Source organism: Pangasianodon hypophthalmus, chromosome 4, assembly GCF_027358585.1.
Source record: "Pangasianodon hypophthalmus isolate fPanHyp1 chromosome 4, fPanHyp1.pri, whole genome shotgun sequence".
NCBI classification, from domain to species: Eukaryota; Metazoa; Chordata; class Actinopteri; order Siluriformes; family Pangasiidae; genus Pangasianodon; species Pangasianodon hypophthalmus.
In genome coordinates, this window is record NC_069713.1 from 4182436 (window position 1) to 4197588 (window position 15153).

The 15153-nt window shown below is 41.1% G+C and overlaps 1 protein-coding gene across 1 annotated transcript in view; it reads right to left on the bottom strand.

Annotated features, from left to right (window-relative positions):
- The window catches only part of LOC117597097 (Fc receptor-like protein 5), a 42963-nt gene that overhangs the window by 14983 nt on the left and 12827 nt on the right, over positions 1–15153 (bottom strand). The window contains exons 5-9 of the mRNA XM_053233246.1: positions 10673–11008; positions 9016–9303; positions 8438–8686; positions 8218–8331; positions 7338–7430 (exon numbers count right to left, since the gene is read on the bottom strand). Coding sequence (XP_053089221.1) covers positions 7338–7430; positions 8218–8331; positions 8438–8686; positions 9016–9303; positions 10673–11008 — 1080 coding nt within the window. The remainder of the gene's footprint in view (positions 1–7337; positions 7431–8217; positions 8332–8437; positions 8687–9015; positions 9304–10672; positions 11009–15153) is intronic.

A 15153-nucleotide genomic window follows, 5' to 3' on the forward strand; every position in this document is an offset into this window, starting at 1 on the left:
ATACAACAGACCGGCTGAAGCAGCGGAGAAGTCATCAAGCGACAGAAACTCGTCTTCCTCACTTTCGTTTACATCTGCGTCTGTATCTAAGAAATACACAAAAACAGAGAATAATAATATAATCATTTTCCCTTCCTTCTCCCTCACTACAGTGGCCGCGAGCTCCTTTTATAGCTCCTCGTCTTCTCATTGGCCGCCAGCCGTGCTGAGTTAGGTCGCTCCGCCCCACAGCCACGCGCACTCCGGCTGTCCAACACAAACGCGGTGCTGAAAGGACGCTGACTTTTCAGCAGCACGCCGTCAGTCGCGCGAGGAGCGTTTGATGTTTTACGTGCGCGGGCTGTCGGTCCGCCGTCACAATGGGCTACAACAGCAGAAGACCACATCAGGTTCCACTCCTCTCAGCCAACAACAGCAATCTGAGGCTATCATGGGCACAGACTCACCGACACAGGACAGCTGAAGATTTAAAAAAAATCACCTGCTCTTTTTCCAGTCTTCAACTGTCCATGTTGCTGAAGACACACAGAGAAATTTTACTCACAGCATTACACAACTTGGTCAATGTCCAAATATTTATGGATCTGGCTATTTTTTTTTTTTTTTTCCAAAATTGCATCTAAATAAATAATGTGTGGTAAATGTTTTCTTTTTTTCTGCTGCTGATTTACAGTGTGCATGCCTAATGGTGAACAAGGAATAAAAAGGGCCTAGATTGCACAATAAGGTTTGAATGTAATATTTTTGTGTTTCTAGTTATAATCCATGTGTGTAATCTGCACAGCAAAGTAAAAGCACATAAAAAGCACATTGTGTGTAATGCCCGCTATAGCACACACTGTCTAAGGAAGGGGTCCAAAAGGGACTCGTGACACTTTGTCAGTAACTGTCAGTATGAAGCTATGTTACTGAATTCATTTTTGTTACTGCTGACATGATAAATGTAAGTGCAGAGGAGCAGGAGCTGAGTTGGGGATGGAGCATGTGGAGCTTTAGTTGAGTCCAGAGAGAGTTTTCTCACTGAATATCACTTCAGTTGCCTTCATAACACAAGCTTATGACATCTAATAGCCAGCTGTTCTTTACAAGAGACCCGAGTTTTAAAATCTCATACACAAATGATATGGTAACTGTTACAGGACGGTTCAGTGTGGACCCAATTGCAGAGTGAAAACCCCTGCTTGCTTATAAATAACTGGGCAAGCAGGGTTTATATATTGGTGAAATAAAGGGTAAGGGAAGGGTTGGGGTGTGATTGGTGCAATCTCTCTAGTCACTTCTTTCCTCTGCTTTCTTTCTTTTCTAATTCTTTTAAATTCTCATTTTCCTTTCTTTCCTTTCCTTCCCTTACCTCAGATAAAGCCCTGACAATACAATACCAGTCACTCCTCTACAAAGGTGTGACAAAGGGCTGTCTCAAAGACTGGCCTTAAGTATCCTGCCTGGCAGGTTAATCAGCCTGGAGAATTCTGGGTAACTGAGTTCTCCTTAATGGCTGCTCTCACTGTGCTCCACTGCTGCCCTCTGCTGGCTGCTGGAGGTGTAGCGCGGCCTCTTGAAGTAACAAAAGGGAATAAATGTTTATTTATACAGTAAAATATGCATGAAACTATTTTTCTGCTACAATTTTCCGTTGGAAGAACTGTGTGATGTTCCTGACTGCAGACACCTACCAAAAATTCTCCCCAATTGTGTAGACTGTGTTAGTGCTCATATACAACAATGCTTTAGATACAAGCTTGATTTACAAACCTCTAATCCTGACTATCTTAATCCCTCTGCCAGGACTGGGAAGAAATGCACTTAGTAGCTTTTCATTCTGAATCACTGCCACTGCTGTAATGTTAATTTCCAGTGATGTGTTTTGGACATTTTCAGTGTTATGTTAGTCCTGTACATCAGTGTACCAGTGTGTAGACATGCAGTAGGAGCAACAACATTTCTATTTGATTCCTCATTTACTCCTGAACTTTACTGCACTGAGATCCTCTACTTACACTGAATAATACTGCAGGATCGAGTTTCTGCATTTAAGAGAACACTTTATTAATTGAGAAGACTACCCTGAGTTCACAAGTAGGAATTTCGAGTTGAGGGGGCGTTTTCTATTGTTTTTTCCGGTCAGAGGTTTGAAATTACAAGTTATGATCTAAGTCAAATGCAGAATCTCTCAAATAGCCACTCTTTGAGCAGAAACACATCTCAGAACACACAAGATGTTGAACCTTGAGGCAGATGGGCCACAGCAGCTGAAGATCACTCCTGTCAGCCAAGAAAAGGAATCTGAGTCTAGAGTGGGCACAGGCTCACCCAAACTGGCCATTGCTTCATTCCATCTCAACTCGTCCAATGCAGGTTACTTGACCATTTTTAATTTTCCTGAGTTTTTTTGAGTGATTACCTCTATGTATTGGCATTACTAAACCACCAGTGTTTTTTTTTTATATTTTTTTTTAACTTAGTTTAACAAGGCCATCTTTGTGTCATGGCACACAACAAATTTTGGTTATACAGCTCTTTACAGAAACCTCAGTATCTTGTCTCAGGATGCTGCTAGCTCCTTGGAACCAAAACTGATCTCTAGAGCACTTTACAAGGTATATGTACACATATAAACATTTTGCAAATTCTTAGAACTTAGAACTTCAGTCCAATTGTAATCTTTTAGGGTCAATTTATAATGGGAGTCCCAGTCCCAATGTTCGAGTCCCAGTCTTAATTTTTGGGGGTACCTAGGTAATTATAGTGTGCATGCAGAACATCTCAGGTTTGAGACTTCTCTTATTTATTTATTTTTTTATTGGGGGGAGAAAGTGCAATTTTTTTTTTAATTCTCCTCACTTTCAAGTTGAATATCACTGGTGGGGGACCGGATACCAACAGGAAATTTTCACAGAAATAAGTCCTCTATAATAGCATTCTGCTATACAATTTTTTTAGTTTGAAATTCCACTGGTTACAGAAAAAGGGCGAGTAGAACTTTGGGGAAAAACCTACTTTATTCATACATTTTGAGAAATGAACAGATGTAATAATTATAACAAATAAAAAAATGAACAATATTTTACAGTAATTGTGTTTTTGATTGACATACAATAGCTTATGCTTCTCAATGAAGTCTATAGTGATAACAATGAAACTATCACAGGGTTCTTCAAATCTGCAGAGTTTAGCTCCAACCTCCAAACTTACCTGCCTGTAATTTTCTAGTAATCCTGAAGACCTTGGTTAGTTTGTTCAGGTGTGTTTGATTAGGGTTGGAGCTAAACTTTGGAAGACAGTGGACCTTGTCCTTGTCATCTATCATGTTGGTTCAGATGTACATTTGGTATGCATGAATAGATTTTGTCCAAATATGGAATTGAACAGTGAACAGGGCCATAAACAGAGCTGTAGTGTTGATTCTCCAGTGATAAAAGCAGTAAGTGACTGCAGCTCAGAAGACACTTACTGCTTTTATCACAGTAGAAAAAACACCACAGCTCTGTTTATGACACTGTTCATTTATAAAACACCCAATTGTACACTGTAATTCCACACAAACATATTTACTAATAACTTGGCTTTAAATGTAGACTACCTGTGGAAAGCTGCTGATTTTTGACTACCATCAACATCACTGCTTAACCTGTCTAAAATTAACAACAAACAGAATGAAAAGATATAAAATATATATGTTTTAAGGAAAATATTATTTGTATATATGGCAAGGATAACCTACATTTCATTCAGAGTTGTACATCTTTATTCATATTTTATCTAAACATTGCTGAAGTACAAAACGAGTTCTCTATTGTAAGCCTCCTCTATTGAATGTGGTGAGATGACTACCAAAGCATCAGGTCATGTGTAAAGGCATAGAAAATGTTTAGAAAAATGTAAATTATAAAGAGAAAATTTTCAAAAACAACATTATTTAAAAGGTGTGTGTGTGTGTGTGTGTGTGTGTGTGTGTGTGTGTGTGTGGATCAACAGATCAGATGACGGCAGCAATGATCCAGGACAGCACGTTGCAGAACCAAAAATATAAATGTTCACCCCAGCCAACTGTACTTTCATGTTAATTCATTATTTCATCAGTGAAATTTGTACATCAACAAGAATAACTCACTTTGTGTAAGAAACCAGTGACAGACTTACATACTTCACTCATGTTTCTTCTTCTTTGGTGTGTGCAGTACCAGATACCAAGTGTTCGTATCCAACCGAAAAACAACCAAAAGCACTGAAGTGCAAGTATATGAGTAAAATAAAAATAAGTATAATGAACCATATGTATATTAAATTATTTGTATTAATGTATGTTCAATGGAATTAGCATATGAGTAATAGTAATATGTATAGTGGAAATATGCTCTGTGGAGTGAAGAATCACGCTTCTCTGTTTGTCTTATGGGCGAGTCTGGGTTTGGTGGATGCCAGGAGAACATTACCTGCCTGACTACATTGTGCCAACTGTAAAGTTTGGTGCAGGAGGGATAATGGTATGGGGCTGTTTTTCAGGGTTGGGCTAGGCCCTTTACTTCCAGTGAAGGGAAATGTTAATGCTTCAGCATAACAAGACATTTTGGACAATGCTATGCTTCCAACTTTGTGGGAACAGTTTGAGGAAAGCCCTTTTCTATTCCAGTGTGACTGTGCCCCAGTGCACAAAGCAAGGTCCATAAAGACATGATTCGATGAGTTTGGTGTGGAAGAACTTGACTGGCCTGCAAAGAACCCTGACCACAATGCCAATCAACACCTTTGGGATGAACTGGAATACATTGCGAGCCAGGCCTTCTGGTCCAAAAGCAGTGCCTGATCTCACAAATGCTCTACTGGATGAATGGGCAAAAATTCCCACAGAAACACGCAAATCTTGTGGAAAGCCTGCCCAGAAGAGTGGAAGCTGTTAGAGCTGCAAAGGGGGGACCAACTCTATATTAATGTATTTAGAATGCGATGTCATTAAAATCCCTGTTGGTATAATGGTCAGGTGTCCCAATACTTAATAATAAGTGTACAGAATAAGTAGAAAAGGAAAAGCAGTAAAAAGCATTAAAAAATAATAAGTGATGTTCCTTGGGTACAGGAAGGGGATGAGCAGACTTTACTACTCTGAGCATTTTAGGAAAAACAGAAGACAATCACAATTCGCAGTTTTCCAGCGATCTGTTTGAGAACTGTAGCTTCATCAGTGGACACAGACACACGGCTCACTGCAGAGAGAAAGAAAGTGATTGCAATAAATATGTTTAGAAATACATTTCTCCTCACATTGCTATCACTGATGTTACAAACTAATTAACTTTTTGAATCAGTTACCAAAGCAAGAAATCAGTTAGTTATTTGACGTGTCAGTATTTTGCATGTTCATAGCTAACTATGTCATAACTGTCCAAGTAGAATGAGATGATGGAAAGTTATCTAGACAGCTACCAATCTAACATGGATGAACTCTTTCAGATTCTGTGAGGCGGGGTTTTGTGTACATGGATACTGTAACTGCTAGATGCCAAGTTCACCCCAATGCACCTTTAAAACACTGGCCTTTTCGAGTGGGAATCAAGATATCCTGAATTAATCTCCTGAAAAATTACAAATCATCGAAAGTATTAAATAGAAAATGATCTGGATATTAAATCATTCACAAGTAAAATACATTAGGCCACAGCAGTGTTGAATTCTGGATTCTGATTGGTCAGAAGGTGTTGATTAATTTTCTACAACAGCAGCTCTGACAGTAGTGCAGCTGCAAATCACACGTTTATATTAATGCCAATTGTTCTAATATGATATCACTTCTATAATAACAGATTACACAAATAAAGTAACAGATTACATAAATAAAGTGATAGATTATGTGAATAAACAGATTAAGGGATGTTGTTTAACAAAAAAAAAATGTAAGTGTTAATATGGATTTTTCTGTTAGAAGTTTATTTAACATTTAGGAAGGAGTCTCCAGTGTGAGTGCTGTGTAACAGTCAGGAAATTTTCTGACATGGGAAAGTCTTCAAGACAGAGGACTCTAAGCTTATCACTTTAAGAGAAAAAAGAGAAGCTGATAAAGGAACGACTGTTTATACGTGATGAAACACAAGTGATAAAAGGAACTAACTTTTGCAGAAATCTCACAACAATAAATGGATGAAAAGTATGATGTGTCTTTCTGTAATGAATTAAAGAGGCAAGTTGCTGTGGTAAAACACTTTGGGATGTGCTGTAATAGGAAAATAATCACCTCCAGGGTAGGAACTCTGAAGCAGTAACTCTGCTTCATCACACCACACTGTCATTGATTATTTTCCTATAACAGCACAACAGTGTGTTTTATTCATTACGTAAAATAAGAGTAGGGTGCAGGTGAACTATGACACAAAATAAAATGTCTTCATTTTGCTTTACCTTTTATTCTGTTTTCATTTTTCATTGGTTTTAGTTCAAGATTAGCATAAGTCACATCACTAACACCGGGTTCAGCATCAGCACCTGCAGTAGCAGAGAACAAAACCATCCCAATGATCTTTAGCCTTGTAATACATCAGTCATAACTCATAAACATAAACATAAGTCATTATCAGTCTCCTGCCAAAACCTCACTGAACTCTAGCTGCTTTTTTAGAGTAGATCTTTAAACTCTAGAGGTTACTTTCTTCAGCTTCTTCTATCATCAGCATGAGGCATCTGTTCGAATGTGTGATAAGTTTATGATTAATGCTATGCAGAACACATCACTGACTTTTTAATGGAGACTGTGACGGAACTGACTCGCTGATCTGGAGGAATATTGCAGCTTATGACCTCAGATACTTGGATGCAGATTGTTAATGTGACAAGTTATTGAGATTAAGATTTATTAAGATTTCAAATATTATTTGCTGATTTTGTTTTTTTAATAAATACATGAAATGTCCCAGCATTAAAAATTCTCTACCATTGTTCCTGTTTGTCTTCTTTTTCTTCGTGACCTGTGCATAAGTGGCTTCACTCTCAGCTGCAGCTTCACCTGAACACTGAACACTTCTGTACTTTACTGTATAGAGTTAATCTATAGTTAAGTCTCCTAATGCAAGAGGAAATAAAGCTACCTGTTCCACTCGTATCTGCCTGATCCACAGTACCATAAATATGTTCACTTTCTGGAGAAAACATAATAAAGAGTTCTGAATTTGTTATAAATGCTACTGTAGATTACAAAATAGATTTCAAACAAATAAAACAACTGAATTTATTAAAAGCTGTTCATGCTGTGTATTAAAGAGATGATAATTTTACAATGAATTTCAAAGAAAGATGTGAGTTTCTATTCTTCTAATAAATGTAGAAATAAAGTGATTGAGACAGTGTCTGACCAGCCTGAAGTGGTGTGTGTCCTGACTGATAGTCTTCAGCTCCTGACCGGCTCTGATTCTGCTCTGATGTCTGATTGATTTTCTTCTGCTTTTCTGTAGAGGGAGACAGATTCTACATCTGAACAGGGTGTAAATAGTTACAGAAACATTTTATTTTATACAGCCCTGATTACAGCAATATAACCAGAGAGACTACAATACAGTAGGAATAGGTACAATTATTAATTATGGATATAATTCTAATAACAATATGTAGTTAGATGAGTGTAACTACACGTCTGAACTGCAAAACCTGTAGTAAAGTTATATTTACAACTAAACCTAATGATTTCACAAAAACTCAGATTCCATTATTAAAACGGGTTCAGTATGACAGATCTCACACCCAGAATAATTTGTGAGAATTTGAAAAAATATTAACTAAAAAAAAGTAAAAAAAAATTAAATACATACATTTTCTTTACAGTGAATTAGTCGTTAACCTTCATCACATCTTTCACCATATTTTCTGAAATAGATTTTTTTAGCTGAAAATATGACTTTACAAAAGGTTTTTGGTTTATAATATAATAATATTAATGAATAAAATGAATACGTATTAATTACAACATTACAGTTAGTATATCTATATTTAGTATGTGCAGGTGCTTTTTATTTATTTTATAATCTACATTGTATTTAAACTGTTTCTTACACTGTAATCAGGACGATATCTCAGACCATAATGATGACTTAAGTGTGAAATATTCCAAACAACACTTTTGGTTATTCAAGTAACCTTTAGTTATTTTTCCACAATTACGTGATACATCAAAATTTGCTTTATTTTTTAGAAACGCTGAGTATATTCTACATAATATAGCTAAAGCAGTTATCAGACCTTTTTTTCTTTTGTAGGACCACAGCAGGATCATTAAGATCAGTAAAGCGATGAACAAAAATCCCAAACCCACAGCCACTCCTACTGTTACACCACCGGATCTAGAACCTGAGACTGAGGAGAGAAAGAGAGCAGAATTTAAGTATTTAAACACTGTGCATATAAACTGTGTTATTAAAAAGAGAAGCAAATAAAAAGAAATTCTCACAAGGTTTCTCACCTCTGACTGAGAACCAGCTTTTCAGTGACTCTCCTCTCTCTGGGTGTTTACAGTGGTAGAAACCTTCATCTGACTTTGAGACAGTTCGGATGATCATCTCTCCTGTAGTCTGTGTCTGGAGAACTGATCCATCTTTATAGAAATCAGCTCGGAGGTTTGAGGAATTTGTGCTGCGATATAAACAGCGTAGAGTCAGAGGATGTCCCTCAGTCACAGGATGGACAGGACTCTCCAGGATCACATCACCATCTAGAACACAGAAAATCACAAACAAGGAAATCTACACACTATTATTTGTGTGTAGATGATATATAAAAGTTCTCTAATTTATCTGTATATGACTTAAAACCCTATAAATCTGTGGAGTCTGCAGGTATTTAATTCACTAGCTCATGAGAAAACGTTCAACTGAATTATGGATGCATCAGTACAGATATATATGAATATCCAATACTGATTTGATTCCATGCTCATTTACTGCTACTAGTAAAACTACCATCTACTACTAGCATACACGTATCCATACTCAGAATATTCTATAAACCATTTCCCTTTTCCTTTAACAATAAACACACTACATGAAGACTCACCATGCACTGTGATGTTGACAGGATTACTGTTTTCTCCAGATTCAGACTCACACCAGTAAACTCCAGTGTAGGATGTGGAGAGGAAGCTGATTTTACATGTAGATCCTGTAACTGATCCCCACCGTGAACAATCTAACATTCCCTCACTGTGTGTGTATCGTCTCACTGTCCATCCAGTAGAGTTTCTCTGGTCCTCACAGCTCAGTGAGAGAGAGTCATGAGCAAAGTGTTGAGTTCTGCTGGGATTGATGATCAGAGAGACTGGAGGAGATTCACCTTAAACAAAGAAGAAAGCCATGTAAATAAAAATTAAAGAGAAATTGTGTGATATAATGAGGAAGAACACAAGGAAATTGCTGTAAATGTACATTATTTATTTTACAGCAAAATACTGTTTTATTATTTCACAGGTTTACAGTAAAATACCAGAAAATTCATTGCATAGTGGGATATCTTTTTGCCAGGGGTAAGATTATAAAATTTCTCCTTGTATCAAGCTTGAGTTTAAAGTGTTTCAGGCTTTAAGTTACAGATCAGAAGGTCGTCTGTTCAAATCCCAGCATTGCTAAGCTGCTATGGTTGGGTCCTTGAGCAAGTATTTAACTTGCAAAATTTACAGTATATTACTGGAAATATACAATAAACATAACAGGAATTATCTATAAAGATATTAGAATACTTTACAGTAAATATGTTTATGGTTATTTCCTGTCATTTGCGATTTGTGATTTGCTAGTAAATTACTGTAAATATTACAGTAAATGTTTTACAGTGAGGAACAGGTGCACACAATCAGGGAATCACATCACCAGGGGACATTACGCCTCCTCACCACCAGATGTCACTGTCGCCTGAGTATTAGTCTAGCTCTATCACACCACCTACAGGTCACTTCCTCATTGTAGAGTATATTAGGCCAGCACATGGTCTTATACATGATGTAAAGTCTTGCCAGTTCCAGCGTTTGTGCAAGTACAGAGCAGTGTTTAGTTTGTGATTGCCATTGCCCTGTTTAGACTCTCTACCTTGTCATTTGATTAGTCTTTTGGATTTGTCCTCTGATTTCTTGTACGGTGCTTCAGCGTGTTTGACTCTTGCCTGCTTTACACCTCTGTTATCTGCATTGCGTTTATTAACAGTGTAACATAATGACATCATCTGTACCTGCATCTGTTTTTAGCTCTAAATAGCCATATTTGTATTTGGATTTGGATTTAAACAAGATGTGGGCATATTCTTGCCTTTTTGGAAAGCTTTCTAAAAACAAACAAACAAACAAACAAACCCTGAATAGTGCACCTCCTATTCAAATCTGTATCTGTTTAGAACACATTTTCTGAATAATGTATTTGTACTTGGTTATATCTGTAATGTTTACCTGCTCTACCTTTCTGGCTTTTAAAATAAAATCCTCCTGCACATAGATCCTCAACCATCTCCTGAGTCCTGTATGTTACCCAGAAAAGTTACCCAATGACAAGGGGCAGAGACATCACAAAATACAGGGAAACACAAGGGAAATCATGACAATAAGCCTCTACCAGCACTTAGAGCTCTTTAACTAATAAATAAATGTTGCATTAATCTGATCTTACATCCACACTTTTCTATTCTACACTTCAACACAACAGTTATTTTTCCTCACCAGTGATCCATAGTGGCTGTGGATTGGTGTACTGTGTGTGAACGGCTGGTTCTCCTCTCTCTCCTCTGCACATATAAACTCCTGTGTGATTCAGAGCAGCAGGACTGAGAGTGTAGTTGCCTCCAGATCCTCTGCTGCTGTCTGAGAGGAGCTCCACATACATGCTATAGCCACGATTATTTTTTATTTGAGTTAAGCCATCTCTGTAGGGAACAGTTGTGTACCAGCTGAATGTCCAGTCTGTAGAGGAGTCTGTAACCTCACAGCTTAGAGTCACTGAGTCTCCTTCAGTCAGCCAGCTCTGTGGAGATACACTCAGTACTGCCCGTGGTCTCTCTGTTACACAGGAAATACAAAACAAATTTTTCTAAATTAATTTAATACACAGTACGAGGTTTTTCATGAATGAGTAATTGCACATTTCCTCAATATTAATGATTTTGTTAATATTGAGGAAATTTTTTTGTAATTAAAAAAAAAATTTTTTTAAAGTAAACATCACATGTAAATCCAGTTAAACTGTACAGGACAGTGTAGTCTGTAGTCTTTATGGGACTGATGATCATCATTGCAATTTTACATTTGTGATTCTGTCACTGGTAGAAGCAAGCAGAACAGGGTTGTGCTAAATAAATAAATAAATAAATGAATGAATAAATAAATAAATAAATAGATAAATAAAACTTTCAATTTTACACAGCCCTGTTTAACTACAAAAGATCAACTAAGGAGTGAGTAATAGTTACAAATATTAACTATTGATAAAACACTAATAATGTGTAGTTAGATGAGTGTAACTATATGTCTGAATTGCAGCCATCTTTAGTATTCATAATCATAAATATAGTTTTTCCTACAAAAACCCAGTCTTCATTAGTAAAACAGTTTCAGTGTGACTCACACCCACAATAATTTGTACAAATTTTCAGAGGCAAGCTGAAATGGAAAATTGTAATGAAGATTACAGCATGGGGTTGGTTTTGTGTCCTATTTTATGTTTTTAATTACAGTAAATTTGTGCTTAACCCTTATCACTTTACAACAGTTTGTGGAGTTCAGGTGTTTAGTTACACACATGTAACCATGTTCCCTTTCGATACTACACTCGTACTGCCTCGCTAGACGCTATGGGGAAAACTCCTTTTTCTCCGATGACTGAAGCCTTTACAATCACGCAGTGAAACTGCACGGCCATTGGTTCGTGCAGTGCAATAAAGCGAACCAATGGCTCGGCAGCGGAACTGCACGCATCTATGGCAAGGAAGCCCGCCAGAATGGGAGGAGCCATCTGGCTATATAATCGGGCATTGTGCCATAGGATCTCAGATCAATTCTCCTTCAGCGACGAAGAGCAATCTCTACGCTGAGCTACGAGACTGAAGCCGCTTGCCGTTGACACGCCTCGCTGCGGACAAGAGCTACTCGCCGGCGCCGTCCCGCTGTTCCTGCCGAGCTTGGAGCCGCCGTTCAGCGTCCGGCGCCGATACCAGCTCGTCCCCTGCCGCCATCCGGTGAGCTAAAAAAGATCTAAAAGAGCGAAAAGAGCTAAAAGATCAAAGAGAGCTAAAAGAGCCTTTTTTCTCTAAAAGAGCTTTTTTCTCTAAAAGAGCAAGCGGCGTTGATATAAATCCGCGCCGTCATTGCAGCTCATGCAGCTCCGCCCTGCACACTGATGACGGCCACTCAGAGTGCGTTTCCTGCCTGGGTCGTCCCCATGCGGAAGCCGCTCTGACGGACATGGAATGCTTGCATTGTGTGAGCATGAGTCTCTCCTCTCTGCACGCTCTGAAAAGAAAGCAATGCCGCTTCTCGCGCCCCCCCGTTTTCTTCCTCCCAGGGACCAGCGAGTAAAAAACGGCGGGGTAGAGAAGAGTGGCGCCCGGCTGTGAGCGAGCTCACGCTGGCTCAGACCCCGCGTGCGTCACTCTCGCCTTGCAGAGAGGATTCGCCCCCGTCTTCTTTGAGTGCCAGCATCCCTCAGCTGATGCGAGCGACATGGTTTAGTTTGGCGCGATAGAGGACGACCCGCTAGATGACAGCATATCTTTAGCAACGTTAGATGCGGAGGATATTTCGGGCTCTCCCTTCGACCCCGCCCCTTTGCCGTCTATAGATTACAGCGTCACCAAGACGAGTACGGATGCCGAGCACTTCCGCGTTCTCTCTAAAGCGGTGGCAGTGCTGGGTTTAGAGTGGTCCATGCCGGAGGAGCCCACTCGGAGCCGTCTGGATGGGTGGTTCCTGCCGGGGTGCCGTCAGGCTCCTCGTCAGTGAGCCGTGCCTTTTTTTCCAGAGGTCCATGATGAGCTCACTAAGTCGTGGCGCGCCCCTTATTTGGCTCGCCTTCGCACGTCCGTTTCATCCGCGTTCTCCATGGTCGACGGGGCGGACGAAAAGGGCTATGAGAGGCTACCTCCACTGGATGAGGCAGTGGCCGCACACTTCTGCCCGCCCACTGCCATTGGATGGAGAGCGAATGTCACACACCCCTTGAAACTGTGCAGAACAATGTCTGCCCTTGCTGGACAAGCTTACTCTTCCGCTGGGCAGGCAGCCTCAGCTCTGCACTCAATGGCCGTGCTCCAGGTTTTTTAGGCGAAACTTCTCCAAGTTATGGACGAGTCGGGGCCCGATCCTGCGGCCTTCAAGGAGCCGCGCAGTGCGACGGACCTAGCCCTTTGAGCTACGAGGGCGACGGCTCAGGCCATCAGGCCATCGGGCCATCGGGAGGTCAATGGCCAATTTAGTGGTGTTGGAGCGCCACTTGTGGCTAAACCTGACGGAGATCAAAGAGGCGGACAAAGTTCCTTTCCTCGATTCTCTAGTTTCTCCCACGGGGCTGTTCGGACCCGCCATCAAAGGGTTTGCTGAGTGCTTTACTGCTGCGCAGAATTCTTGCCGAAACGTTCAAGCTCTGAGAGTGCCACCAATTGCCCTAAACCCGCCACAATGCAGCAGCCGGCTAGATCTGCGCCTGCGCCCGCTCAGCCTACTCGACAGCCTGAGCTTCCGCAGCGCTCCCGCTCAGCCAGATGCCACTCATTTTTGAGACGCCAAGGACCCCGGCCCAAGTTGACACTGGATCCTGCGCCTCGGACATCGTCCTGATTTACTGGACAGGAAGAGGAAGGGGCAAAGTCTAGCTGTCGCCGGACCACCCCCGAAATGATCTCTGTTATGCCCCCAAGCACCCCGTTCTGTTCCGGGTGCTGGTGGCAATGTGTTTGTAAATGCTGTTGTGGATACTGGGCCCGTTCTGAAAGCACCCGCAAAAGCAGCCGCTGTTATAGCAAGAACAATAAAACACAAACATTTTCAGACAGAGAGCATACTTCCTCTTCCACTTACGAGTGTCAGATCTCCTCACGGCACATCTCAATCTGTGGTCGTTGAGGGCAGCACATGTCCCTGGCGTGCTGAACCAAGGAGCAGATATGCTATCTCGGAGCAACGTCCCCTCGGAGGAGTGGATGCTCCACCCGCAGACGGTTCAGTTTGGAAGGTCTTTGGCAAGGCAGAGGTCAACAAAAGACAACTCTCATTGCCCAATATATTTTTCAAAGAGCGAGGATGCATTTGGCCCACGATTGGCCCAACCTTCTCCTGTATGCTTTCCCCCCGATCACTCTGATCCCTCAGGTAATCAGACAAATCAGGGATCACAAACGCAGAGTCCTCCTAGTGGCCCTGCTCTGGAGAAACCAACTTTGGTTCTCAGAGCTATCTCAGCTGCTTACAGCAGCCCCGTGGCCCATTCCCCTGAGGCAGGATCTTCTCCCTCAGGCGAACAGGACAATTTGGCACCCCCAACCCGAGTTGTGGGCATTACATCTTTGCGCTCTCGACGGGAATCAGTAGATCTCCCCGAAAGTGTCCAAAATACTATATCACAGGCTAGAGCCCCATCCACGAGACGCCTCTATGCCCTTAAATGGTCGGTCTTCACTGCCTGGTGTGCAACCCGCGGCGAAGATTCTATTTCCTGCGACATATCAGTGATATTGTCCTTCCTACAAGAGCTGTTGGACAAGGGCCACTCCCCTTCCACGCTCAAGGTCTATGTGGCAGCTATAGCAGCTTCTCATGCTCCTATAGCAGGACAGTCTGGAGGAAGACCCAGAGTTGAGCCTTCTCTGCCCTGTCAGGGCACTGAGAATTTACATCGAGCATTCCGCTCCATTCAGGCAGTCGGAACAACTCTTTGTGTGCTTTGGCGGCCGCACCAAAGGGTCTCCGGTCACAAAGCAGAGAATTTCTCGATGGCTAGTTGACGCTATTGCGCTAGCATACTCCTCCCTGGGCCTCCATAGCCCCATAGGAGTTAGAGCCCACTCCACTCGGGGCATAGCCTTGTCTTGGGCATGGTCTAGCGGGGTGTCCATGGCAGACATTTGTGCGGCGGCTTTTATAGCCTGGATGTTCTGGCCTTACAGGCTCGGATCCTTTCTACCTAGGGGCACACACCTGTTTATGACAGGCGT